Source organism: Equus caballus, chromosome 15 (assembly GCF_041296265.1).
Source record: "Equus caballus isolate H_3958 breed thoroughbred chromosome 15, TB-T2T, whole genome shotgun sequence".
Classification (NCBI taxonomy): Eukaryota; Metazoa; Chordata; class Mammalia; order Perissodactyla; family Equidae; genus Equus; species Equus caballus.
Window position 1 is genome coordinate 30290836 of NC_091698.1, and position 27164 is coordinate 30317999.

At 38.8% G+C, this 27164-nt stretch overlaps 1 protein-coding gene across 4 annotated transcripts in view; it reads right to left on the reverse strand.

Moving 5' to 3' along the window:
- The window catches only part of ANAPC1 (anaphase promoting complex subunit 1), a 109926-nt gene continuing 82762 nt past the window's right edge, over positions 1-27164 (reverse strand). For all 4 annotated transcript variants that reach the window (XM_001494798.6, XM_014731030.3, XM_070235135.1 and 1 more), the window contains 9 exons: positions 25595-25712; positions 24582-24659; positions 23908-23975; positions 22740-22878; positions 20797-20883; positions 19475-19570; positions 17348-17546; positions 6357-6491; positions 1-352 (listed from right to left, as the gene is read on the reverse strand). In XM_001494798.6, the coding sequence (XP_001494848.1) occupies positions 237-352; positions 6357-6491; positions 17348-17546; positions 19475-19570; positions 20797-20883; positions 22740-22878; positions 23908-23975; positions 24582-24659; positions 25595-25712 (1036 nt within the window). In that variant the 3' untranslated portion in view covers positions 1-236. The remainder of the gene's footprint in view (positions 353-6356; positions 6492-17347; positions 17547-19474; positions 19571-20796; positions 20884-22739; positions 22879-23907; positions 23976-24581; positions 24660-25594; positions 25713-27164) is intronic.

Here is a 27164-nt window from a genome sequence, read left to right on the forward strand (position 1 = left end):
TTTGAAAACAAACCAAAAAACTTTATTTACAAAAGTAAATTTTAACTCATTTTTATATATCATATAATGTTAATGCTGACAACAACAGAGTCTCTGGAATAGTTAAAACATTTGGATTTTAAAATACATTGAGGTTTGTGCAGCTCATTTCCCCCTAGTCATATTATAAAACTTACAAATGTTTCTTTCACTTTGCTGTTTGGTCACGTTTCAGGGTAGGTTACCAGCAGGCATGATCACATAACCATCGGCTGTGGGTTTCCAAGAAGCAAAGGAGCCAATCTCAGCAAAGCTCGCACTGGCATTCTCAGCTGTTTAAATCTGAAGAGGAGTTCAGCAAAGCTTGTGCTCCCTAAAGAAATGGAACAAGGGAAAAGGTCACACCTCCAAATAAATTCAGCCAGATAGCATTTTTCAAGGAAGCTTCAGATACACAATCACATTTAAAGGTGGCATTCTTCCCTTTGAAAACAATTACCCAAACAATATTTAAATTCTGAATTTCCCTAATGCATTGTAAAATATGATTTGGTATAAAATTTTAATTTATCCATTCTGTACTTCAGAAAGTGACCTATAACTGTATGTGAAACTATCAATATTGTTTAATTATATATATTACTTAAATATAATAAATGTGCCTGTCTATCTTCAATTACCAAACTCCAGGCACTCAATACTTTACCTAAAAAAAAGAACACAGGCTCAAAATGAGTAGCAGAGAAGTTAGTCTAATGCCTCTTCGTCCTCTGAGCAGCGATGGTTCTTGACCTTGGTCCTACAGACATCCTGAAGTAATTCATGTGGATTGCAGCCTGGCCATCCAGAGTTTTGAAAGCTGCTCTGGTGATTCTGATGTGCAGCTAAGGTCAAGAACCACCGCTCTAAAGGGAAGTGGGAAGCGCACTACCTCAAACTTCTACTGAGCATCATCTCCCACCACACGCACTGTCCACAGCTCCCTTTCCCCTAGCAGTCAACATACGTACATATCTGATCCCTATGACTCTCTAAGCCACAGCAAGCATCCTACTAGACATGCAGCCAGCAGAAGGGTACAGGTGGGGTCACGGGATCCCATGGAGATGGGCAGAGAAGAGTCTCATGCTATGATCAAGGGCTTTCTGATAAAAGCACAAATAACAAAAAAAGAGCCCCTGATGCACAGAATATAAGGAAGACAACGACTTCTCCTAAGTACTTCCTATGATTGGGCTCCGCCAGTCAGCATAAATTAAAAGTGTTTAATAAGCCTCAACAGAAATTAGGACAAATTTCCTATCCAATTGTTACTCCATAGAGCTCCCCAGACCTTGCTAAAATGCAAGCAGAGAGAACCAATACATACAGGGAGATATGAAAACAGCTCCGACACTCTGATACACTCTGGAATCTCACAGACCATTTACATCTAGGGTGATGACTGGTACGGTGGGGTTTAAATGTATCATCTTGCTATTTGTTTTCTGTCTGCTTCATCTGCTCTCTGTTGCCCCTTTTCCTCTTTTTCTGTTTCTGTCTCTTTAGGATTGAGTACTTTTATGATTCCATTGTAGCTCATTTGCTGCTTATTAGTTCTAACACTTTTTCTTATTTTAATGGCTGCTTTATGACACAGTATACATCTTTAACTTATCACAGATTAATTACCTTCCAGTGAGACTATACCGTAAGAGTCTTACAACAATACTTTGATTTCTCCCCTCCTGGCCTTTGAGCTACTGTTGTCAGTCATTTTACTTTCCATATTTTATAAATTCTATAGTCATTATTTTTATACAGTTAATTGTCTTTTAAGATTAGAAAGAAAAAATACCCTTGCATATTTACACATGCAGTTAGCATTTCCCATGCTCTTCATTTCTTTGTGTAGATCCATATTTCCACCTGATATTCTTTTCCTTCTGCCTGAAGGACTTACTATAGAACATTTCCAAGGTCTGCTGGTGATGAATTCTTTCAGCTTTTGTGTGTGTCCGAAAAAGGCTTTATTTCACGATAGTTTTGAAAGGTATTTTTGCTGAGAATAAAATTCTAACTAGATAGTGTTCGCTTCTTCGAGTCTTTTGCATGTTACTGCACTAACTGATCACCTGCATTGTTTCCTACAAGAAATATGCTATCACTCTTATTTTTGTTTCTCTCTGTGTAACATGTCTTTTTCCTCGGGTGGCTTTTAAGACTTTTTATCATCAGTTTGGGGCAATTTACTTATGATGAGCCTTAAGGTAATTTTCTTCATGTTTCTTGGGCTTGGGATTCACTGAACTTCTTTAATCTGTGGATTTACAGTTTTCATCAAATTGGAGAATTTTCCAGCCATTATTTCTCCAAACATTTTTTCTGTCCCCTTCATGTCTCTCTTCTTCAGGGGCTCCAATCACAGTAAACTGGGTGCTTTAAGTCCCACAGCTTACTTCATTTTCAATGCTCTATTCCTTTTTTGTTTTAATTCTTTTTTTCTTTTTAAATATGATAGTTTCTACTGCTATGTCTTCAAGTTTATTAATTTTTTAATTTTTTTAATTTTTTTTTTTTAAGGATTGGCACCTGGGCTAACAACCGTTGCCAATCTTTTTTTTTTTTTTCTTTTCTGCTTTACCTCCCCAAACGCCCCCTGTACACAGTTGTATATCTTAGTTGCAGGTCCTTCTAGTTGTGGGATGTGGGACGCCACCTCAACGCCTGTCGAGCGGTGCCATGTCCGCGCCCAGGATCCGATCCCTGGGCCGCCGCAGCGGAGCGCATGAACTTAACCACTCGGCCACGGAGCCGGCCCCTAATTTTTATTATACAATGTCTAATCTGCCATTAACCCATAGGGTGTATTTTTCATTTCAGACATTGTAGTTTTCATCTCAAAAAGTTCAATTAAGAGTCTTTTTATATCTTCTATGTCTCTCAATGTTCTGAAATATCAAACACCATTATAACAATTGTTTTAACGTCCTTGTCTGCTAATTCTAACATCTAATCTAGGTCAGCTGTCCTTGATTTTTCCACCTCATTACAGGTCATATTTTCCTGTTTCTTTGTATGCCAGATACTGTGGATTTTATTTTGTTGGGTGCTGGATATTTTGTACTTCTATCTTCTTGAGCTTTGTTCTGGAATATAATTACTTGAAAAACACTTGTGCTTTTAAGATTTGTTAGATGGCACCAGAACTCTCTTTAGGGCTAAATATTTCCCATTACTGAGACAAAACCCTTCTGAGTACTCTGCCTAATGCTCCTTAAATTATGAAGCTGTGGGAACAGGCACTGTATGAACAATCGGTAATGCGCCCTCTACTGCATTTAGATAGTTCTTCCCTCAGCCTCAGATAATATCTTCACAGGCATGTGCTAACCACTAAGTACTCTTCTGACATGCGAGGGGGACTCTGGCATCCTCTCTGTGTGTAGCTCTCTCCTCTGTGGCACCCCATCTTGTAAACTCCAGCTCCCTTGTTCTCCCTGTATTCTCAGCTCTGTCACCTCAACTCAAGGAGTCTTCCAGGCTCTGCCTGGTTCCCTCTCCCCACCCCACAGTCTGGAAACCTTCTCAAGGCTGTAAGCCAGGGCAATCACAGGATTTATCTCATTTGTTTCTCATCTCTCAACGATCATTGTTCTTCATTGCCTGATATACAATGTCTCATAAGACACTGTTTCATATGCATTGTCCAGTTTTTTTTGTTTCAGGCAAGAGAGCAAATCAGATCCCTGTTACTCCATCCTGGCCAGAAAAGGAAGTCTATGCTTTAAATTGATAAATAGAAATGGGAAGCAATAGGATATACTGGAGTATATGAGGAAGCCATTTGGTATAAACCTAATTTGGCCTGACTTTGTTTTTCCAAAAGGGCCTGAGATGGCCGTTGAGCACGCATTGTATACCTGCTTTAAACATTTCCTATGGCAAAAACAAATAGCCTTAAGATAAAGGTGCAACTTCCCCCCACATTGGCATTTCCTTAAGGATAAGCATCTTTTCTTAGGCCAGGAACTGACTGTGCTCACCTTTGACCACCCAGCTCACCTGTGACCACCCAGCCCGAGACAACAGACCTGCCACCCTGCTGTGTCCACCGAGACAGCAGACCTACCTGCTGTGTCCATCAATCGCTGTGCCAACAGAGCAGTCTCGTGACTATTGTACAAGGGACGTTTCAATCATATGTGAAACATCCTCTTTGGGGGTATATAACCACTCTGTACATCCCACTTCTTTGGTGCCCTTTCTTTCTTTGGGAAGAAAGACCCTGGGCCATGGTCCTCACATTTTAGCTCAGAATAAACTCACTCACCCAAATTTTCATTTATAGATTGGTTATGGATTATTTTCGTCGACAAAATTTTTTTCCTATTTTTTTATGGTTTGATTATTATGTGACCAAGTGTGATTTCTTTGAATTTATACTGCTTAGGATTACTGTAGGTTGATGTCCATCATCCATTTTTCAAAATTCTTTGCCTCTGTCTCTTCAAATATTGCTTCTATCTCATCTTCTCTCTCCCCTTATTCTGGGATCTCAACTACACACTTTGAGTCTTTCACTGTGTTCCATATGTCTCTCATACTCTTTTCTGTATTTTCCATCCATTTTTCTCTCCGTACTTCAATGTTTACTTTCTCTGCAGCTGTCTTCCAGTTCACTTATCTGCTGTGTCTAATATGTTTTTTAATCCAAACACTGAACTCTTAATTTCAATTATATTTTTCAGTCTAGAATTTTCATGTAACTCTTTCTAACTGATGCAAGATTTCTAGTGAAATTCTCTATCCTTTCCTCTATTTTCTTAGAAATATCAGTCATAGTTATCTTAAGTCCAAGTCTGATAACTCCAATATTTGGATCACATAAAAGTCTGTTTCTAATATCCCTTTTCTTGTTACACTTTGTAAATTTTTATTAAACACCAAATACTGTATATTAAAAGTTGTAGAGGTCTGGATATATTTTCTTCTTTCTAAGAAAGTTAAGTTTTCTTCTATCAGGCTGGTAGAATGCAAGCAGATCTCCTCAATTCTGCTTTAGGCTACTATCAGGTCTCTTCTGCTTCCATTTTACCTTTACTCATAGAGCTCGGTCCTGCAACCGTTTCATCTGAATGGCTGGATGCTGACCACAGCCACTTTGCACCTTGGCGGCCTTGAACTCCACCCTTTGTTTCCTTTGCACAATGCTACTGCTAAAACCCTTGCTCACATTTTTAGCCTTCTGGCTTCTGCTAGATTTCTTCAAGTCTCATCCTGTGCATGTGTACGTTAAGATCTGGTAAATGCCTCAAGGGAAGAATGCATCCAGGTTTGTGAGTTGTTATTCCTGTTGCTCCCTCCCATCTGGGATTTGGCTCCTCAAGTTCTCGGCAGCCTCTTGGGCAATCATGAACCCAGCCTCTGGCTCCTCTGTCCAGCAGCACTGTTGCTTTTTGCTGGGACTCTACTTCTTGTGCTGGGAACTGGCAAATGCCTCTACGGGAAAGCCAGAGTAAACATGGAGTTTTCTCACTGTGCTTCTCTTCTCTCAGGGATTGCTGCCCCTCAAACAAGTCCTGCCACCATGGCTGCTACCAATTCCTTTAACCAGCTGTTTTATGTCATTTGTCTAGCTTTTATATTTGTTTTTGTGGGAGAGTCAGTCCAATATAAGCAATTCCATCATGGCCATAACTAGAAGAATCTAGACAGTACACTTTTATCTGAGGTTTTCAAAGTAGCAATAAGCTAGTAATGTCATTAAACTTTAAGTTTAAACAATTAAATGGAGCAATCATTACCCTTCTCAAAAATATTTTTTCACTCTCAATTAGGGGCAGCAATTTGAAAGTGATAAAAATAACTAATGGTGCTTAGAATTAATTATATTTTATCCAACTTATTGGACAAACTTTGTATCTGATTCCATATTCTGAAAAACACAGTCAGGTGCTAATATTTTAAACTCTGTTATGAAAACATTCGAACACATACAAAATTAGGTACCTGTTCGTTTTAAAGCTTTATAATATAAGAAATTAAGATTATGTGATTAAAAAAAAACCCAAACTGAAAGCCCAGAAAATACTTTTACTAGAAGTCAATTAACAGAAAGAAGAAGATGAACATTCAGTTTATTAGAATACACTGGTATGTGGGGCTCTGTGAAGAAGAATCCATCTTTTTCTGAACAGAAATAAAAGTTTATACATGTTTAAGTTCAGACAGTTTTTTCTAAAAACAAGTTCTCAACAATAACACTCAAACATGAATGAAAACAAACACCTAACTAGAGGAAATAACTCACTAGAAATTCCTCCTACCAAGAAACTAAACACATAAAGTGAGTCAGTAATACAAGTACTGACAAAAGGATTCAGAAATGCAGTTACCTTCTAGTCCTATAGACGGCAGGTGCCGGGGCGCTGGCACGGAGTAGTAGACGAGGAAACAGGCCAGCATGCTTAGCTGAGATTCCTCAGAGGGCTGCCCACTGAGGTAGGCGTGCACACATGCATCACCCCCCGCTGTGAAAGAAACACATATGGAACAGAACCAATTATTACAGAAGTAAGAGACATAAGGAATGCCTTCTTTTTAGTCTTCCACCAAGAACTCATTGAGCACTGAGCACATGCCAGACAGGTACAATGCTGGGCAGTAAGGCATCTGTGGTAAACCAGACAGAGTGCCTATCACTGAGCAGTTTAGAGTGTTGTGGGGAACAGAGATATTATACAAATAATGACGCAAACAAAAATGTAATTACAAATTGTGATGAGTGCTATAAAGGCTGGGTGGTCACTGCTGTTATCTCCCAAAATATCCACTTTGCCACCCTTCCTTCCAGTATGCAACATTTGAGGGGGCAATTTCAGCTCCAGCACTGGATCCTGACTAGTCTTGGCCAGAGGTTCTCAAACTTTCGCATGCATCAGAATCACCTGGAGAGCTGGTTAAAAACACAAACGAGTGGGACCCATCCCCAGTTTCTGATTCAGTAGGTCTTGGGTAGGGCCAGAAAAATTGCATTTCCAGCAAGTGCCCAGGTGCTGCTGCTGCTCCAGGGAGAACGCGGAGAACCTGGTCCAGGGCAGTCAAGCCAATCTCATTCCCCTGACACAGTGACTGGTTCAGGACAGACAGACCTAAGCCACTCAGCAAGACATCCTCTGCCACAGGGATCAACTGAGGAATGTGCAGGAGTTCCAATTCAAGCCAGAGACAAAAGGAGATGCTTAATAACATGTTTGCTAGAGGCTTCTGGGAAAGAAATTTCCCTCATTCTTATGGCAAAGCTTCTAGAAGCAACTCTTCTTCCTCTGTGCAAAACGCTGAGCTTGAGACAAGAAACTGTTACGGCCATTTTATTACCACGAGAAAAAAGGACTCTGAGAATAAAGCCACAGCACAGAGTATAACTGACAAAACTTCAGAGAAATGGAGCTGAAGCCACTGGAATAAGATGACTCTCAAGCTCACCTTACATGTGGACTTCCAAATAATATAAGCTTTTGCATGTCCTTATTGTTTAAGCCAGGCTGAGTCAGGCCCTCTGTTATGTGCAAGGCGTTTTGATACAAAAAGAATGGTTGAGAGAGAGAAAAATAAAGATAGGAGGAAAGCAACCTGAGGTAGTATGGTCTCCCAAGGCCTATGAGGAAGGGGCATTTAAAGTGAGGTAGCAAGGAAGAATGAGTTGGGCAGGCAAAGAATGAAAGGAAAAGGCTCTAGGGAGAGGAGGCAGCATATTCAACAGTCCTGTGCTGAGAAAGAGCTCTGTGCTTTTGGGGAAGTGGAAGGGACCAAGGTGGCTAAAGTGGGGTTCATGAGGAGCAAATGGTGTAAAAAGTGGCTATAGAGGAAAACAGGGGCCTTGCCAGCTAAGCAGGGCCTGGTGGCCAAAACGTAAAGATTTTTTTTTACAATTGAACTGGCAGTCTTTGAAAGGTTTTAAGCAGGAGTGTTAGATAAGTTTACTCTTTATAAAAGACCACTCTGTCAGCTGATTGGAGATGGTTAAAAGGGAGATGAGAATAAAAGGCAAGAAGGCTCTTAGGAGGCCATCTCAGTGGTTCAGACAGGAATAACAGTGGTTTTGTTCTAGGACAGTAGTAAAACGTGGATGGACTCAAGAAATATTTAAGAACTAGGATTGAAAGAATGTGATAACGGATTGGTTACGGCAGAAGAGTAACCAGAGAAGGAAAGGAGAGGAAGGAACATGGATGACTCCCAGAAAGGTCCACGAAGGAATGACAGTGAAATAGCAATGAATACTGGGAAAGAATGGTCAGAGAGGTGGGGAAAAAAAAAAGAATTGGGAAAGTGCGCTGTCACTGTAGTCAAAGGAGGTCTGTTTCAATAAGAATGAAGTAGTTAAAAGCCTCAATATGGTAGAGATGGAGTGAGATGAAAACTATCGAGAGTCCACTGAACATGACCATGAGGGTGTTAGTTCATCAGAAGGTGGAAACATTTGGGGGCTGGAGAGGCAGCCAAAGGAGAGCAATGAAGGAGAGCAATAAAGGAGGCAAAAAGAGACTGAACAGCTTATGAAAGGAAAGAGAGCCCATGGTAGTTCAGTCTCTCTTCAGTGACTTTCTCATGCCTACTGGCTTTTTGTTCCACTGATTTTCTCTATTCTTTTCTCTGCTTTCACTTTCACTGATTTCTGCTTTTATATGCTCCCTTTGGGTTTATTTTGCTTTTCTTTATCTAGTTTCTTGAAGTAAGAACTTAGATTACTGACTTGAGACCCTTCCTCTTTTATACTGTGATAAGCATTCAGTGCTATACAGTTCCCTCTCCACACCATGTCAGCAGGAAGACTTACACTACCAGATTACAAACTTTACTCGAAACCTGCAAGAATTAAGAAAGTGTAGTACTGGCATAAAGATAAATAGATCAACGGTACCGAATAGAGTCCAGAAACAGACTCACACTTAATGAGTCAGCTGATTTTCAACAAAAGCACCAAGGCAATTCAATGAGAAAGAAATGTCTCTTCTACAAATGGTCCTGGAACAACTGAATATCTGTATTTAAAAAAAAAAAAAGGGAACTTCAACTCCTACCTCACAACACATAAAAGATTAATTTGAGATGAATCATAGACCTAAATATAATAGCTAAAACTGTAAAGCATTTAATAGAAAACTTAAAATAAAATCTTCATGACCTGGAGTAGCAAAGATTTCATAGACAGCACTCAGACAGCAATAACTATAAAACAAATTAATAAATTAGACTTCATCGAAATTTAGAACTTCGGTTCATCAAAAAACACCCTTGGAGAGTGATGTCAGCATCATGGTGGAGTGAGCTCTCCCCTTAGTCCCTCCCAGCTAAGATACAATGAAAAGGACATTCACAAACCAACAAAGGACATTCCCACAACACAACAGACGTCAGGAAGATCCACGCAGCCATAGGTCTGAAGGTAGAGGTGCTGGACCCCCTGGGAGGCAACAGAAGGAGGTAAGGGGATCTCCTCTCCCTCCCCAAACAGTGACCTAGGGCGTAGGACCATGTGTGGTGGCCGGCCCACAACTCTGAGAGGACAGGGGAGAAAGCGCAGCCCTCCGTGGGAATGCTTTTGCTCTCAGAGTTGCCTCCCAGCCTGTGGGAATGCTGCACACCGAGGACGCAAAGCAATACTGGAGGGGTCTTCACCAAGCCAAGAAGACCAGGAGGGCAGACAGCAAAAGCAGAGTGGGAACACCTCGGATTGCACAAAGGAAAGTGCCCCTCCCTGCCACCTTGTGCACCAGCTCAGTCAGTTGGCCAGAGCAGGGGACACCTGCCAGAGCACCTGCACACCTATGTGTGTAAAGCAGCAGCAGGCATGGGGCAAATGCAGACGGGCCATGTCAGCACTGCTTCTAAAGGACAGGCACAGCTGCCAGGGATCATGCTGGGCTCAGAATACACAGATCCTGCCCCACCACAGGGCTGCAGCTGGAATCTGCAGCCAGATACTACCACTATGCAACGGCACAAACCCACCCCATCAAATAGCATGAAGGGGTATGTTAACACTCCAGACAAAAAGGAAAATGACAGGTACCCAGAAACCAACCCTCAAGTCACAGAAGTTTACAATCCAAATGACAGAGAATTCAAATAGCTATCATAGAAAAAGTCAACGAGTTACAAGAAAACTCAGAAAGACAGTTCAATAAAATCAGGAGTAAAATTAATGAACACAGGGAATTCTTCACAAAGGAGACTGAAACTATAAAAAAAAATCAGAAATGTTGGAGATGAAAAACACAATGAATGAGATAAAGAAAAATCTGAATTCCTTAAATAACAGAGCTGATGATATGGAGGAAGAAGTTAGTAATTTAGACGACACATATAGAAATGCTTCAGAGGAGAGAGAACTAAGACTAAAAAGAAATGAAGAAATTCTCTGAGAAATATCCAACTCAATTAGGAAATGCAACATAAGGATTATAGGTATTCCAGAGGAACACAGGGAGAAAGGAGCAGTGAGCTTCTTCAAAGAAATAATAGCTGAGAACTTCCCAAATCCAGAAGAAGAGCTGGAATTACATGTAAATGAAGCTAAGAGAACTCCTAATTACATCAATGTAAAAAGACCTTCTTTAAGGTATATAGTGGTAAAACTGGCAAAAGTCAATGGCAAACAAAACATATTAAGGGCAGCAAGGCAAAAGAAAATAACTTACAAAGGAACTTCTATCCTCACAAGCTAGGAGAGAGTGGAATGATATACTTAAAATTCTGAAAGACAAAAACTTTCAGCCAAGAATATGCTATTCAGTGAAAATATTCTTCACATGTGACAGAGAAATAAAAACTTTCCCAGATAAACAAATGCAGAAGGAGTTTATCACCACAAGACCCACCCCACCACCACCACAAGAAACAATCAAGAAGGCCCCTACCAAAAAAAAAAAATAAAGAATTTACAAAGCCTTGAGCAAGGAGATAAATAGACAAAATCAGAACATTGCAGCTCTCTATCAGAACAGGTTAGCAAACACTTAAGTATAACATTAAAGAACACATCAAGAATAAATATAATCACTTTATTTTAACCACAATCTCACAACACAAAATGGAATAAGTTGTGACAACAATAACTTAGACAGGGAAGAGGAGGGGGTTGAATCTGCTTAGACTAAGGAAATAAGAGGCCATCAGAAAATGGACTACCTCATCTACAAGATCTTGTATACAAAGCTCATGGTAACCACTAAACAAAAAAAGAGAAAACCATCATAGAGAACCACCAAACTGAATTGGCAGTTGGAAATACATGGGAATAAATAAGGGAAATACAGAATAACCAGAAAACAAGTGGTAAAATGGCAGTATTATGCCCTCATGTATCAGTAATCATGCTAAATGCAAATAGACTGCATTCTCCAATCAAAAGATATAGAGTGGCTGGATGGATTAAAAAACAAGACCCAACAGTATGCTGCCTCCAGGAAACACATCTCAGCTTTAAAGACAAACACAGGCTCAGAGTGAAGGGATGGAAAACAATACTCCAAGCTAATGGTAAACAAAAGAAAGCAGGTGTTGCCACACTTATATCAGACAAAGCAGATCTCAAGATAAAAGAGGCAATGAGAGACAAAGAGGGGCAGTAAATAATGATAAAAGGGACACTCCACCAAGAGGACATAACACTTATGGATATAAGCACACCTAACACAGGAACACTAAAGTACATAAAGCAACTATTAACAGACCTAAAAGGACAAATTAATAGCAACAGAATAACAGTAGGAGACTCCAACGCCCCACTTACATCAATGGATAGATCATCCAGACAGAAAGTCAACAAGGAACTAGTAAATTTAAATGAAACACTAGACCAGATGGACTTAGATATACATAGAACACTCTAACCAAAATCAGCAGAATACACATTCTTCTCAAGTGCACATGGAACATTCTCAAAGATAGACCATATGTTAGGAAACAAGGCCTCAATAAATTTAAAAAGACTGAAATCATATCAAGCATCTTTTCCAACCATAATGCTATGAAACTGCAAATCAACTACAAGAAAAAAGATGGGAAAGTGACAAATTTGTGGAGACTAAACAACATGCGACTGAACAACCAATGGATCATTGAAGAAATTAAAGGAGAAATCAAAAACTATCTAGAGATAAATGAAAATGAAAAAACACCATATCAACTCACATGGGATGCAGCAAAAGCAGTCCTAAGAGGGAAATTCATAGCAATAAGGCCCACTTTGACAAACAAGAACAATCTCAAATAAGCAATCTTAAACTACACCTAACAGAACTAGAAAAAGATCAAAGCCCAAAGTCAGCAGGAGGAGGAAATAATAAAAATTAGAGCATAAATAAAAGAAACAGAAACCAAAAAAACAGTAGAAAGGAGCAATGAAACCAAGAGCTGATTCTTTGAGAAGATAAACAAAAGTGACAAACCTTTAACCAGACTCACAAAGAAAAAAAGAGAGAAGGCTCAAATACATAAAATTAGAAATGAGAGAGGAGAATTTACAAAGGATACCACAGAAATACAAAGGATTATAAGAGAATACTATAAAAAACTATATGCTAACAAATTGTACAATCTAGAAGAAATGGATAAATTCTTAGACTCATAAAACCTCCCAAAACTGAATCAAGAAGAAATAGAGAATCTGAATAGATCAATCACAAGTAAAGAGATTGGAACAGTAATCAAAAACCTCCCCCAAAATAAAAGTCAAGGACCAGATGGCATCTCTGGAGAATTCTACCAAACATTCAAAGAAGATTTAATACCTATACTTCTCAAACTATTCCAAAAAACTGAAGACAGAACACTTCTTAACACATTATATGAGGCCAACATCACCCTGATCCCAAAGCCAGACAAGAACAACACAAAGAAGGAAAATTACAAGCCAATATCTGATGAACACAGATGCAAAAATCCTCAACAAAATGTTGGCAAACCAAATATAGCGATACATTAAAAAGATCATACACCATGATCAAGTGAGATTTAGAGGACATAGGGATGGTTTAACATCTACAAATCAATCAATGTGATACACCATATTAACAAAATGAGGAATAAAAACTACATGATCATCTCAATATATGCAGAGAAAGCATTTGACAAGATCCAACATCCATCTACGATAAAAACTCTTAACAAAATGGGGATAGAAGGAAAGTACCTCAACATAATAAAGGCTATATATGACAAACCCACAGCCAACATCATACTCAATGGGGAAAATCTGAGCACCATCCCTCTGAGAACAGGAACAAGACAAGGATGCTCACTCTCACCACTCTTATTCAACATAGTACTGGAGGTTCTGGCCAGAGCAGTAAGGCAAGAAAAAGAAATAAAAGGTATCCAAATTGGCAATGAAGAGGTGAAACTCTCTAGGGGCTGGCCTGGTGGCATAGTGGTTAAGTTCACAGGCTCAGCTTCAGCAGCCTGGGGTTCACGAGTTTGGATCCCGGGAGCAGATCTACACACTGCTCATCAAGCTGTGTTGTGGCAGCATCCCACATACAAAACAGAGGAAGACTGGCACAGATGTTAGCTCAGGGACAATGTTCCTCAAGCAAAAAGAAGGTTGGCAACAGGTGTTAGTTCTAGGCCAGTCTTCCTTATCACAAGAAAGAACAAAAAAAGAAGTGAAATGCTTGCTGTTTGCAGACAACGTGATTTCATGATTTTATATATGGAAAACACTAAAGAATCCAGTGGAAAACGACCAGAAATAATCAACAACTACAGCAAAGTGAGAGGGTACAAAATCAACTTACAAAAACAAGTGGCATTTCTATACTCTAATAACAAACTAAGAGAAAGAGCACTCAAGAATACAATCCCATTTACCATCGCAACAAAAAGAATAAAATATCTAGGAATAAACTTAACCAAGGAGGTCAAAGACCTATAGAATGAAAACCATAAGATGTTATTGAAAGAAATCAATGATGACATAAAGAAATGCAATGATATTCCATGCACATGGATTGGAAGAATAAACATAGTTAAAATGTCCAAACTACCCAAAGAGATCTACAGATTCAATCAATCCCAATCAGAATCCCAATGACATTCTTCACGGAAATAGAACAAAGAATCCTAAAATTCATATGGGGCAAGAAAAGACCCCAAATAGCTATAGCAATCCTGAGAAAAAAGAACACACCTGGAGGCATCACAACGCCTGACTTCAGAATATACTACAAAGCAATGGTAATCAGAACAGCATGGTACTGGTACAAAAACAGGCACACAGACCAATGAAACAGAATTGAAGGCCCAGAAATAAAACCACACATTTATGGACAGCTAATCTTCAACAAAGGAGCTAAGAACATACAATGGAGAAAGAAAAGTCTCCTCAATAAATGGTGTTGCTAAAACTGGACAGCCACATGCAAAAGAATGAAAGTAGACCATTACCTTTCGCCATATACAAAAACTAACTCAAAATGGATTAAAGACTTGAAGGTAAGACATGAAACCATAAAGCTCTCAGAAGAAAATATAGGTAGTACACTCTTTGACATCAGTCTTAGAAGGATCTTTTTGAATCCCTTGTCTACTTGGGCAAGGGAAACAAAAGAAAACATAAATGGGACTACATCAGACAAAAGAGTTTCTGCAAGGCAAAGGAAACCAGGAACAAAATGAAAAGGCAACCCACCAACTGGGAGAAAATATTTGCAAATCATATATCCAACAAGGGGTTAATCTCCAAAACATATAAAGTACTCATACAACTCAAGAACAAAAAAAACAAACCTGATCAAAAAATGGACAGAGAATATGAACAGACATTTTTCCAAAAAGAATGTACAGATGGGCAACAGGCACGTAAAAAAATGTTCAACCTCACTAATCATTAGGGAAACGCAAATCAAAACTACAACGAGATATCACTTTACATCTGTTAGAATGGCTATGATCACCAAGACAAAAAATAACAAATGTTGGAGAGGATGTGGAGAAAAGGGAACCCTCATACACTGCTGGTGGGAATGCAAACTGGTGCAGCCACTATGGAAAAGAAAATGGAGATTTCTCCAAAAAGTTCAAAATAGAAATACCATGTGACCCAGCTATCCCACTACTGGATATTTATCCAAAGAACATGAAATCAATTCAAAGAGACCTACGCACCCTTATGTTCACTACAGCATTATTCACAATAGCCAAGATGTGGAAGCAACCCAAGTGCCCAACAACTGATGATTGGATAAAGAAGATGTGGTATATTTATACAATGGACTACTACTCAGCCATAAATGATGACAAAATCATCCCATTTGCAACAACATGGATGGACTTTGAGGGTATTAAGTTAAGTAAAATAAGCCAGACAGAGAAAGACAAACACCATATGATTTCACTCATATGTAGAAGATAAACACATGGACAAAGAGAACAGATTATTGGTTACCAAAGGGGATGGGAGTTTAGGGGTGAGCATAAGGGTAAAGGGGCACATATATATGGTGACTGACAAATAATAATGCACAACTGAAATTTCACAATTTTATAAATAATGACCTCAATAAAATAAAAACATCATTAAAAAATGAAAAGGTAAGGCATAAAGTAGGGGAAAATATTTGCAGAACATTTTTCACAAAGAACTTGTAGCCAGAATATGTAAAAACTCTTACAACTCAATAATCAAAAGACAATCAATTAAAAGAATTTGAAAAGGTTTAAACAGACACTTCACAAAGGGTATATCAATAAGAAATAAGCACATGAAAAGGTAGTTAACATCATTAGTCACCAGGGAAATGCAAATTAAAACTACAAGATACCACTACATATTCACTAAACTGTCTAAAATTAAAACAATCGACAATGCCAACAATCGCACTGCATCCCACTGCTGGTGGGAATGTAAAATGGCACAATTTGGAAAATAATGGGAGTGTGGCAAGGGGTGATGGTAAAGATGATACAAGAATGGCAGGATGTTGACAACTATTGAAGATGGGTTTACTATACAATTCTGTTTACTTTGTATTGCTTTAAATTTTCCATAACAAAATATTAAAAAGTTAGTAAAGCCCTTTTAAGTTCTTAAAATTAAAACCCATTTTCTTTGCTCAAGATTAAAATCTAATTAAGGAGATACACACACAAAAGATCTACACAAAATGATAAATCCAGTGCATTTTCAGATTTAATGACTATAGTCTGGGTTATTAGTGTCTGACTCTCGAAGTTCACATGTGCATTTGTGATTTTGCTGAGACACAGACATGAACGACATTTTCCACTGCTGATGCCCAGGCTCTACATCTTCACTCCATCCCAAAGCCAACAGCTAGTACTTTTGAGAGAGGAGACCATACATGTAAGAGTTTTAAAAAGTCATGGTTCTTCACTAGAAAATAAATACACATTTTGGCAATCACAGTGGCAAGTCAAATTGGATGCAGGTGTTAAACACAAATATTGGGAGTTTGAAATTGCTGTTTTCCATGTATACCCCTCACAATCTGGTTTACAATTTAATTTTTTCAGAAATTTATTTTGTAATATTACAGGTAGATAGTTTTTAACTTAATTATATTCAAACTCTTAGGTTCTATTGATTAGTAATAGCTTTAAAGAATCAAGAATTGTTACCACTAACATTACTAGGTCTAATTATTCTACCCAAAGCAGGTTGCTGTCAGGTTTGTATTGGAAGCATTTGAATGAACAAAAAGAATAAAAAGACAAAGGAGTTGACTATTAAAAACCAATTTTGGCCACACATCACATTATCAGACAGCTTTCCATAATCAAAGGGCCCCAGCACTTGTCTCAGGTAGGCAGAATTACTTCGACACTGTCGGCAGTAACTTCACAATTCTCTTGCAATCACAGTCAGTACTTCCACTGACAGAAAGCCAGTTACATGATGTCCCAGTTTCTCCTTGACTCAAAGAACTGGTAGATAAACATTTGCCCAATAAGCACATCAAGTTTTTAGTGTACACAGGGTACAGATACAAAAAAAGGAAGAAAACAGCTGCTGGTGTCAGGTAGGTGACAGGGCACACCCCTAAGAAAGAGAAGACAGAGGCACTGGAAAGAAAACATGACCTGATGCTAGAAAAGATAAAACAAGTGCTTAAACGTCAAGTAGTATTTAAAATGCTATATACATTCCCGCCGTGGTTTATAAAGCAGAGTTAAATGTATTTTTTAAAGAAGTTGAAGTAGATAATCAGAGTCTAATTCACCTAATTGGAAACATTAAATCTATAGCCATTCTGGCTTATACTCAGATTTATATTGCTACCAATGGGAAAAAAATGTTAAAACAGAAAAGCCTGAGTCCCAGTGTATCTTAAAAGCATGAGGGGCACAAAGCTATTATTACCTTGCAGCCACTGGTCCAGGGTATTATCAATAGTGCACTTTACAACAGGGAGGAATTCAGAGTTCATGAAGAGCCCTCGCTTAGGGTGGTTCTGCAGCCGCTCCTGATGGCTTCTGGAGCTGAAAAACTCTAACACCAACTTTATCTGCCAAAGTTCAGACGTCTCGGACATTTCTCTTCTTCCTAGTCTTCTTATAGCCTTGAAGAGGAAAGCGGAACAACAATCCATCTCATGACAGTCCAGTTGCTCTGTCTCCTCCTCAGCGTCATACACTAGAGTATTTTTTAAACATGGCTCATGAGATCAATAGAGGGCAGAGGGGATTCCATTCTGTTTTGATGCAGTCTGTCCACAGAGGAGCCCTTTATTGGGTATAGACACATGGCCCACTCTCTTCAATACGGTCCCCACATGAACAGCTTTCAGGTGAAAGCAGCAAAGGCAAACGGGCTCACTCTTGGCTCAATGGCTCCAAAGCATAAAGACCAAATAGCTTTATAGCCAGTCACCTCTGGGAAATCGAGGTGGGGTACCTGGCTGGGACATGGCGGACATCAGGCCATGCATCCCAGGGATCAGGAAGCAAAAACAGTACTATTGATAACACTGCTCTTGGGACCCACCTGCAAAGTCACCATGGCTGTGACGAGAGGGGATGTTCTAGTATAGACATCTGCCCATGAGTGCAAAGGGGTGAAGGTTCAGAGTGTAAAAAGAGGACACACTCTCAGCCAGCAATTGAAAAGCACAACTCATTACTTAGCTGCCATATAGAGAGGCAGTATGAGAAGCAGTGCCAATGTGGACACCACATATTCATATTTTCTAATCAAAAAAGGTGAATACCAGACAATAATGGCATTTTGGGCCTCCTGGACTGGAACTTGCCTTTTATTTAACAACGTTACTTAACACAGTGTAATTTTCAGGTTTTGGGGAATTATCCCCTGCCTGTGTGTATTTTCCCACTCAGCTTTTCAGTTGAGATTATTTTGCCATTAGATTCTTTCGTTTGGCTCTACACACTGGAATCCCAAATGCTTATGTGAACTCAATGTATCACATTCACTTGAAGAGCTGTTTAAAACTACAGATCAGATCTCATCCCAGAAATTCTGATTCAGTAGATGTGGAATGAGACTTGAGGATCTGTATTTTTAAGATTCCCCAGATAGGGGGCCAGCCTGATGGCGCAGCAGTTAAGTTCGCACGTTCTGCTTCTCGGTGGCCCAGGATTCGCCAGTTCGGATCCTGGGTGCAGACATGGCAAGCCATGCTGTGATAGGCATCCCACATATAAAGCAGAGGAAGATGGGCACGGATGTTAGCTCAGGGCCAGGCTTCCTCAGCAGAAAAGAGGAGGACTGGCAGTAGTTACCTCAGGGCTAATCTTCCTCAAAAAAAACAAAACAAAACAAAAAAAAGATTCCCCAGATAAATTTTAGCCAAGTTAAAAACTACTAGCTTAACCTAACTACAAATTTGGGTCTGAAAAGATATACTAATAAAAGGTATATGTATTACTAATAACCTCAAGTGAATAAATTGGTCTGATTCTTTAGGAAAGCTATCAAGCATTATTTTCTGCATTACCCCTTTTAGTCGCTTTTAAAACAGCATTAACACAAACAAATTTGGAAATGAACTGCAGCGCCCTACGTTGCTACATACTGATATGGGAGCTCCTACAAGCTTGATTATGCAGGTCTAATTGCACATTACTGCCATCACTAGGGCACTGCTTGTTCACTGCTCACTTGCATCGTCTTTTCTATGAAGAGGCTTTGTCAGCAGGGAGGCAAGAGACCACACAAGGACGCTAGGGGAGAAGGGTGGGGAATGTCCTCTTCCTCTCCCAGTCAGGAGAATAGGAAGAAGGGGAGAATGGGAACCCTTAGAGTAAGAGAGCCCACCAAGGGACACTCCTGTCATCATAAATGCCAAGTTTTTTGATATATATAGAGAGAGAGCTTTCAACTTTAATAGGGTTTCATTTTTTGAACTTCTAAACACAGATGAGAAACTAATATGATGGACACACAGGGTACCTTACCTCACTGTTCAGTATGTTATTTGAAATGCAGGATAAATCTCATCAGAATTGGAATAGGTTTTTTGAAACATACCTGATCCATTGCTATGTACGCAGGCAACATCTCCGGGGTCTCCTGAGTAACACATTCATAGAGTACTGAAGAAAAGAGATCCAGAATTTCCTGTTTCTGTGGAAAATCAGAAGCTGTTTGTAGCACATCGATGTATACTCCAAAATCAATTCAAGAAATAATTGTATAGCAACTACTATGGCCCATTCTTAAGCTCCACAGTGATTTATATAAAAGGGTAAAACAGTTAACTCCTTATAAAATCATAGCATACGCAACACTAAACATCAATAAAATACAACCAAAATTAAGTCCTAAGGGGCAGGTAAGGATATAAGTGCTGTGGAGGAGAGGAATGGATCAAGCTGGGGTAAAATGAGGAAACAGAACATCACAGGGATATGCTGTGGCTGGGCTGGCAAGAGCAGGATCCAGAAAGGGAACCAGAATCCACAAAGATGCAATAGAAACACTGAGCTCAACAAGGATGGGGAGGCAGCACAGCCAAGTCCAGCTGGGGTTAAGGGCAGGCACTGGCTTTCATCAGAGACATGGGGCCTTGAGTGCATGCCCAGCATTTACTAGCTGTGTGATCTTGGGCATGCGACATCTCTGAGTGGCAGCTTCCTCACCTGTAAATGCAGAATGATAAAGTACCTACTCTCAGGGTGAGAGAAAATTACATAAAGTACTGAGCAGTGTCTGATATATAGTAAAGATTCAATAAAAGGAGGAGGAAATTATTTTACTTTATCCTCAAAACAACAACGTAAGGTAGGTTCTATTATAATCTAGCTTTTAGAAATGAGGAAACTACATTTTGAAGAGGTAGAAAATTTCCCCAAGGCCAAATACTTATAGGCAACAGGCCATCAATCCCAGACCGTCTAATTCCTGCAGCCAATCTTTGCCATCTGCAACGGTGGATTAAATCAACACTCTGCTAAACAACCTTCGAATCCTGAAGAGAACAGTTTTATGACCAACAGAAAGAAGGGTTATAAAATACAGAGGAAATAAAATTAATACAATGATGTAAAAATAAGAGAGAGTAGTAAACATTGAAAACATAAATCAGCACAAGAATGGACATAAGAAAGTGTCACCTATCAAAACTGGTGTCTTAGAAATTTTAAGTTGTTTCTGCTATCAAGGGAGAAAGTTACTGAATTTAATAGTTTTAGACTATGGAAAATTTATATTTGCCAAGCAAAAACCATCCAGTGTGCCTGAGGCATATTATCAAATCTCAAAGACAGACATGGATATTACAGATTTTTTGGTGGTGTCCACAGATAGAAATGATAACAATTTTAGTCTTGAGCAAACCATACAACAAATACCTGACCCATGTTCACAGTTGGTTTACAGAAATATTCAGCAAATGACAGAAGTGCTGGATCAGAAGTGAATGCCGAAATCGTTTCAGGCTAAAAATAAACAAATAACAACAAATATAAGTGGGATGATAAAGATTATTTTCTTTATTGCTCAAATTGTAATGTATGCAGTTGTAAGATATCTATCTCACTTTTTTCACACAAGATTCCCACAAAACCCAAGGTTGTACAAACTTGCCAGAGCTTCATCAATCATTCTGCTAAGAAGTTGCAAGAAGCTTTTTGCATAAGCTAACATGAGCTACTGATTTATCAAAAGGCTGATAATAAATAGGTCTTACACAACTCACTCAAAAAAGGCTTTCCCCGTCTTTCATTGACTAACTGAAAAGCAAACTAGAAACTAGAATTGTTACTGAAAAGGTAAGGAAAAAAGACTATCACTCAAATAAGCCACTCACAAAAAGACAAATACTGTATGATCCCACTTCTATGAGGTACTTAGAGTCAAAAACATAAAGAAAGTAGAACGGGGGTTGCCAGGGGCTGGGAAGAAGGAGGAATGGGGCCTTACTGTGTAATGGGTATGAAGTTTCAGTTTTGCAAGATGAAAAGAGTTCTGGAGAAGGATGGCCGTGATGGTTGCACAACAATATGAATGTACTTCATACTACTGAACTGGACACTTAAAACGGTTTAAGATAGTAAATTTTATGTGTATTTTACCACAATAAAAAAAAATTGGAAGAAAAAAAGAGTATCACTCAAGGTTAAGACCGAAAACGGAATATGAAGGTATTACCATTTTCCATTGAGGTTTGTATTTCACTTTTGAACTCCCAGCAGGCAGGAAATTGAGATGGCTTAATTTTTATATGCTTTCCCCATTCAAATTCAAGTTTAAACTTATCCACTGTCTTTACAAATTGGATTAAGGTGTTTAAGATGGGCTCTAATTTATATAAGAAGCAACAGTGCTAAGTTAAGTCAAACTCTGTCTAAAAATCCTTCAAAAGTATTTCACAGACAACCTATTGAACAGTGCCAAATAAAATTCTCTGAAATCAACTATATCTATTTAAACCCTGGGAACAATTATAAAGGTTCAGTGACCTAAAATGAAATGTAAGTTGAATCAAAATAAACTGCTGTCTCCTCAACTTGGAAAAACAAAGAATGCCAACTCAGTCCTCTGGACGCCACTTGCCTAGTCCATCTGCCACACTTTTGCTCTAGGTAACTATCCTTAGGGGTCTTGACTACTTTAGACTGCTTCTCAGTATATCTTCAGTAGGAAAACATTTGCTCATAGAATTCCTGAAAACTAGGGTTAAATTCAGAAATTTTAATGGTAGATTATGGAACACATTTCTAGTGTTTTATTTGAGTTCTAGAATATACAGCAAAATATGTACTGACCTCCATGGGAATGAGATTGTTTCATATACTCTCTAACTTATTTATTCCAAATACTATTATATTAGCAGTCAAGTACTCTGAGAATAAAGCAGACTAATAAGGCTAAATCTGTCATCATTTCATCCTAAGATTTAAACAACAAATGGAGATTCAAAAATGAACTAATAAGTGCTACCTTGCAAAAATCTTTTTATATTTTTGCCACGAATTAAGTAAATCTTAACAGATTTGAGAATTAGTAAGTAAAATTATTAAACTATTTTGATGGTGTTAAGCTATACTGTGACTATCCCTGCCACTAAATGTATTTGCATCCTTAGAGTCTGGCAGATGGTCCATATTTTATTATGGTCACCACATAAAACAGCAGATGAAGGTCATTCAGTCTTTATGATCTGCAGCAATGAGAGGGAACAGATCCAACTAAACGGCTCCATACACGTTATCACAGAGGTATGTGTTGCGGGTGGGCTACTGAGATTTGGAACTATTCCCTCCCGTCCGTCATTTCTACCAATCAATACTACCTTGAAAGCCCGAGCTTCAGAGTTCCTATTAGCAACAGTCTGAGCCAACAAACTTTGCCACCCCATCGGATCTTCCTTGTAGGACAGCTGACCAGCTCTGAGCTTAACATATAAAACTCCATCCTTGGAAAGGATTGACCTGAAAGAAAACAAGAATAAACTTATATGAGGTATTACTGGCATCTCTTGGCTGGAAATGTAGTGTTTCCCAATATCATGTTCACGCGAAATGAAGTCTTTACCATTTTCCACTAAGGTATATGATTATTTATTGTACCTAAAATTAAATCAGTCCCTACAAGAAAGCCAAAATTAAGTTCTGCTTTTCTTTCTTGTCTAGATTCATGGAACTTGTTATATAAGAAGGCTTTCTGACTGTCTGCTCAAGTGAGAGCTTCAAAGGCAGTATTTTATCTAACACTTCTTCATATTCCCTATATCGCCTAGCACTAAGCGTGGGACACTGGAGGTCCTAAATACCTGCTGACTGGTTTGCAGCAGAAAGAAAATAATGCCGCCAATCCAAAGCCAGAACAATACAGAAAATAGCTATTATACAGACAGTTTAGGAAAAACATAAATTGGGACTAAACTATAAAAACTTTTACAAGCTTGTTAAACTTTCTGGAAATATAAAGACTTAATTTACATACTATCTAAAGTATAAAATTATTAACACTCTCTGTTCACTGAAGTAATTACTTGCATATGACTATTTCTACCCAAAAGCAACCTACCATAATTTTAATTTAATGAGAACAATCTAACCAAAGAATGGTTAAGAGATGCAACAGAAGATGCGATCTGACAAACATCAGTAGTTATAACGTTCCCTTTGTGGACATACACTTCAGCCTTATTCTCTTAAACTAAATCTTTCATTATTGCTCCAACAGACAATTCCAATACTGTCTCAACTTAAGTAACTTCAAGTTTCTCAGTGAATAAATACAAATCTCTAGGGTTTGATTTCTAAATTAAAGTTTTCATTTTCTAATACAAACTTGTTTCAAAGATATAGACCACTTTATTCAACATATACTGTACATATTGTCCTGGATAAGATCAAAGGATGACAAGGACCATTCTAGATAATAATCTGTAATTTATACCTTCCCCATACTTCTATTCAATTCACACATACATCTGAGAAATTCAATATACTTACTTCAAGTGTTGTGTTCCCTTGCTTAAATCTATGAGCAGTTCCCAGTATCGTGGGCCTTTAACTTTAATCTGCCAAGATAAATGTAAATACAGTCAATCCAATGCTGAAAAAGTGCCAGTCTGGCAAAATGAAACCCATGCTTCTCAGAGGAAGTAAGAATAACTGGACTAGAAAGACATCAAGAGGTCAACAAGTTTCATTTCCAGACAAAAATGTATGTGAATCATCTTCTGAGGCCATCTAACCTATCAGTAAAACTCTCCAAGCACCGGCCCTGTGGCCAAGTGGTTAGGTTTGCATGCTCCGCTCCAGCGGCCTGGGGTTCGCTGGTTCAGGTCATGGGCACAGACCTGCATACCACTCAGCAAGCCATGCTGTGGAGGCACCCCCACATAGAAGAACTCTAATGACCTACAACTAGGATATAAAAGTATGTACTGGGGCTTTGGGGAGGAAAAAAAGGATTACCAAGAGATGTTGGCTTAGGGACAAAAAAAAAAGCTCTCCAAGTAAAGACCTTCTCTATTCCTCACGACAATTCTTTCTGGGGCTGCTTTCCTATCTCCTATAAAACACTGAGAAAACATAGGCTTTTATTTAGCTATCTTTAATGCTATGCTGTTCTAGTTGAATTTATCCCTTGGACAAATCTCCCTAAATCATACCCAACTTACCTGCTTTAGAAGGTGGAGCTCTGGAAGAAGGGTAGGAGCCATCAGTTCTTCTTTGGTTTGTTCATACCACTGAGTGCCCTTTCCAAGTGTAAAAGAAGAGCCACAGTTCACTATGTAATTAGGGGAGGCTACAGACAAGAAACATCTCCACTCTACACTTCTCCTTGCCCACAGTTTGTACACAGACTGTCAAATGGCATAAAATCCTCTGACACTCAAAATGTGGGCCTGCAGCACCTTCTATACTTTGAGCCTTGCACTCCACATGCCATCAGTACTCAACATCTGCACTTGTGAGGCCTCTGGGTTTTTGCACATGTTGTCTTCTCTGCTGGGAATGTGCACTCAGCTGGTAAATCTCAGCCTGAACACTGCATCCACCTCCACAACCTTCCAAACACCCACAGCTGGATGGGAGCACTTCTCTGTTCCCCCGGCATTCTACACATACTTCCAATCATCACACTCGATTCTTACTGCATCTATGCCTGGCCCCCAAACAGATACAAGTTAATTAAGGAAAATGACAATGTCATCTCATTTTTGTATCCCAGAGTTTAGCAATGTTTTGATACATAGAAGGCACTTAATAAATTGCTGAATAAAGGAAGGATACATGACTTGTAATCTACCTGTACATCTACATCAAAGCTCTCTCATCGAATATACAATCTCGGGCTTTAAAGCACTCTGCTAACAAATCTCAGAATAGTTCTAACTCAGTTCATTTGTTAGAACACTACTATCAGCCATGTGAAATTAACAGGGTCATTTTCAAACTACAAGTTCTAAGGACGAAAGAGCAGCTGTTGATCTCTAAAACATTATACCAGAGACCATAAATGAGCCTGAACGGCTTGGCAGGATCTACAAGAACTTTTGGAGCTTCAATTTTTATGAGAGTTCAACTTACTACTGTCATCTTTTAAAGCACAACACTTTTGAAATATTTTGACGTACAAAGATGGATGAGTGGTAATAAAATCACAAACAAATGACAGGGGGAAGGTTACCTTATAGGTAACCTCTAAGAGGGCATAGCAGGGCATGTTCGTATCCACATCCACAGGCACCAGAAGCCTTGGTTCTGCAGCCAGCACGTACAGGTGCCGGAGAGCCTGGAGATGGTACCTGTACACAGAAAACACAGAGAGAAGGTAACAAAGAGCTGACAACAGCATGAGCTCTATAATCTGCTGTTGCCTACAAACTGAACCAAGACAGAAGCTAGAGCTGTACCTTCCAATGACAGCAATCCTAAAGGAAGATGATGAGATTCAATTAAGGAGCAATGGAGAAATGCTCTTTTAAAAAATTATAGACACATGATCCTTGACCCAAGAATTCTTTGACTTTTCACAGTTAAGAGGTTTTATAGGGAGGTAAAAACTATCTTAACGTGAAAATATTTAGTAACAAATCCATCATACAAAATCAGTTCTCAAATATCCTTTTCTGCCCAACACAGGCATCTCCTTTCACCTTCTAAGGGATTTACTTCTAGTTATTTCTTTTTTCTTCTTAAGGGTTGGTAGGGAAGAGAGGGGAAGAGGAGTCCCAGTCTTCCTCAGAGAGCAAAGCTCTTCTACATATACACACAGACCCAGAAAAGAATATATCAAAAACTAATGGGTGAGATTATTACAATATTCCTGTTTCTGTATGTGTGTGCTTTTCTGAGTTTTCAAAAAATTTTTTTAAACTTTAAAATTTATATTTTAGAATTTAAACACACAAAAGAAGTTTTTACATTTTAAGATCCCACAAAAGAAGAATAAAATGAAACTTCAAATTTTTTTAGTTATTAGTTAATTTTTTTAGTTTTTAGTTACAGCCTCCCTCCTCCCACCCAAATCTATCCACTCCTATAAATCTATTAGAAACAGAATTAAGGCAGAAAACAAGCAATATTTATCAGTTACATAAAGGTTCTTGGGCTTATCGCCAAATTGCTTTGTTTAAAAGAGCTAACCAACTGATACTCTGACCAATACATGACTGTGCTCTCCACTGGACCTAACCATTAACTGATTTTAACAACTCAAAATCTTTCCTAAATTGACAAGCAAGGGACCACATGTCACAGTTGTACTAATTTAACATGAATATTCTTATGCTCCCCCTATCTTCAGACTTTGGACTTAAGATCAGGCTACTTTTGTAAAACAGTTATCTTTTTTTTATTACTGTTATTTTAAACTACATTACACTGTAGTTTAAAATGATGGCTTAGTTACTACAACGCAGGCTCCATCCCTTGATCCTTCTCTGGGCAAATCAGTTAAGCACACTGGTCATCTCGGATGTCACGAGGACATAAGGAGCTAATTTCTTCCCTTCCTCCACGTGCAGCAGAGGTTGGCTGTGCCGGAAACTTCTCGGGAAATTGAAGTGTTGGTGGTTCTCTGTGCTCCAAAATGCAGAGCTTTTGTATTATGAGACTGCTTCTACATGTTTAAGGTTCTACTGCTCTGTGCCACTTCTAAATTGTCTCTTATTTTTTGCTGCATTTTGCTTTTCTTGTCCCTTCTATGTCATTTATACAAAACTTCTCGACATTCATGTAAAAAGGAATTCACAGAG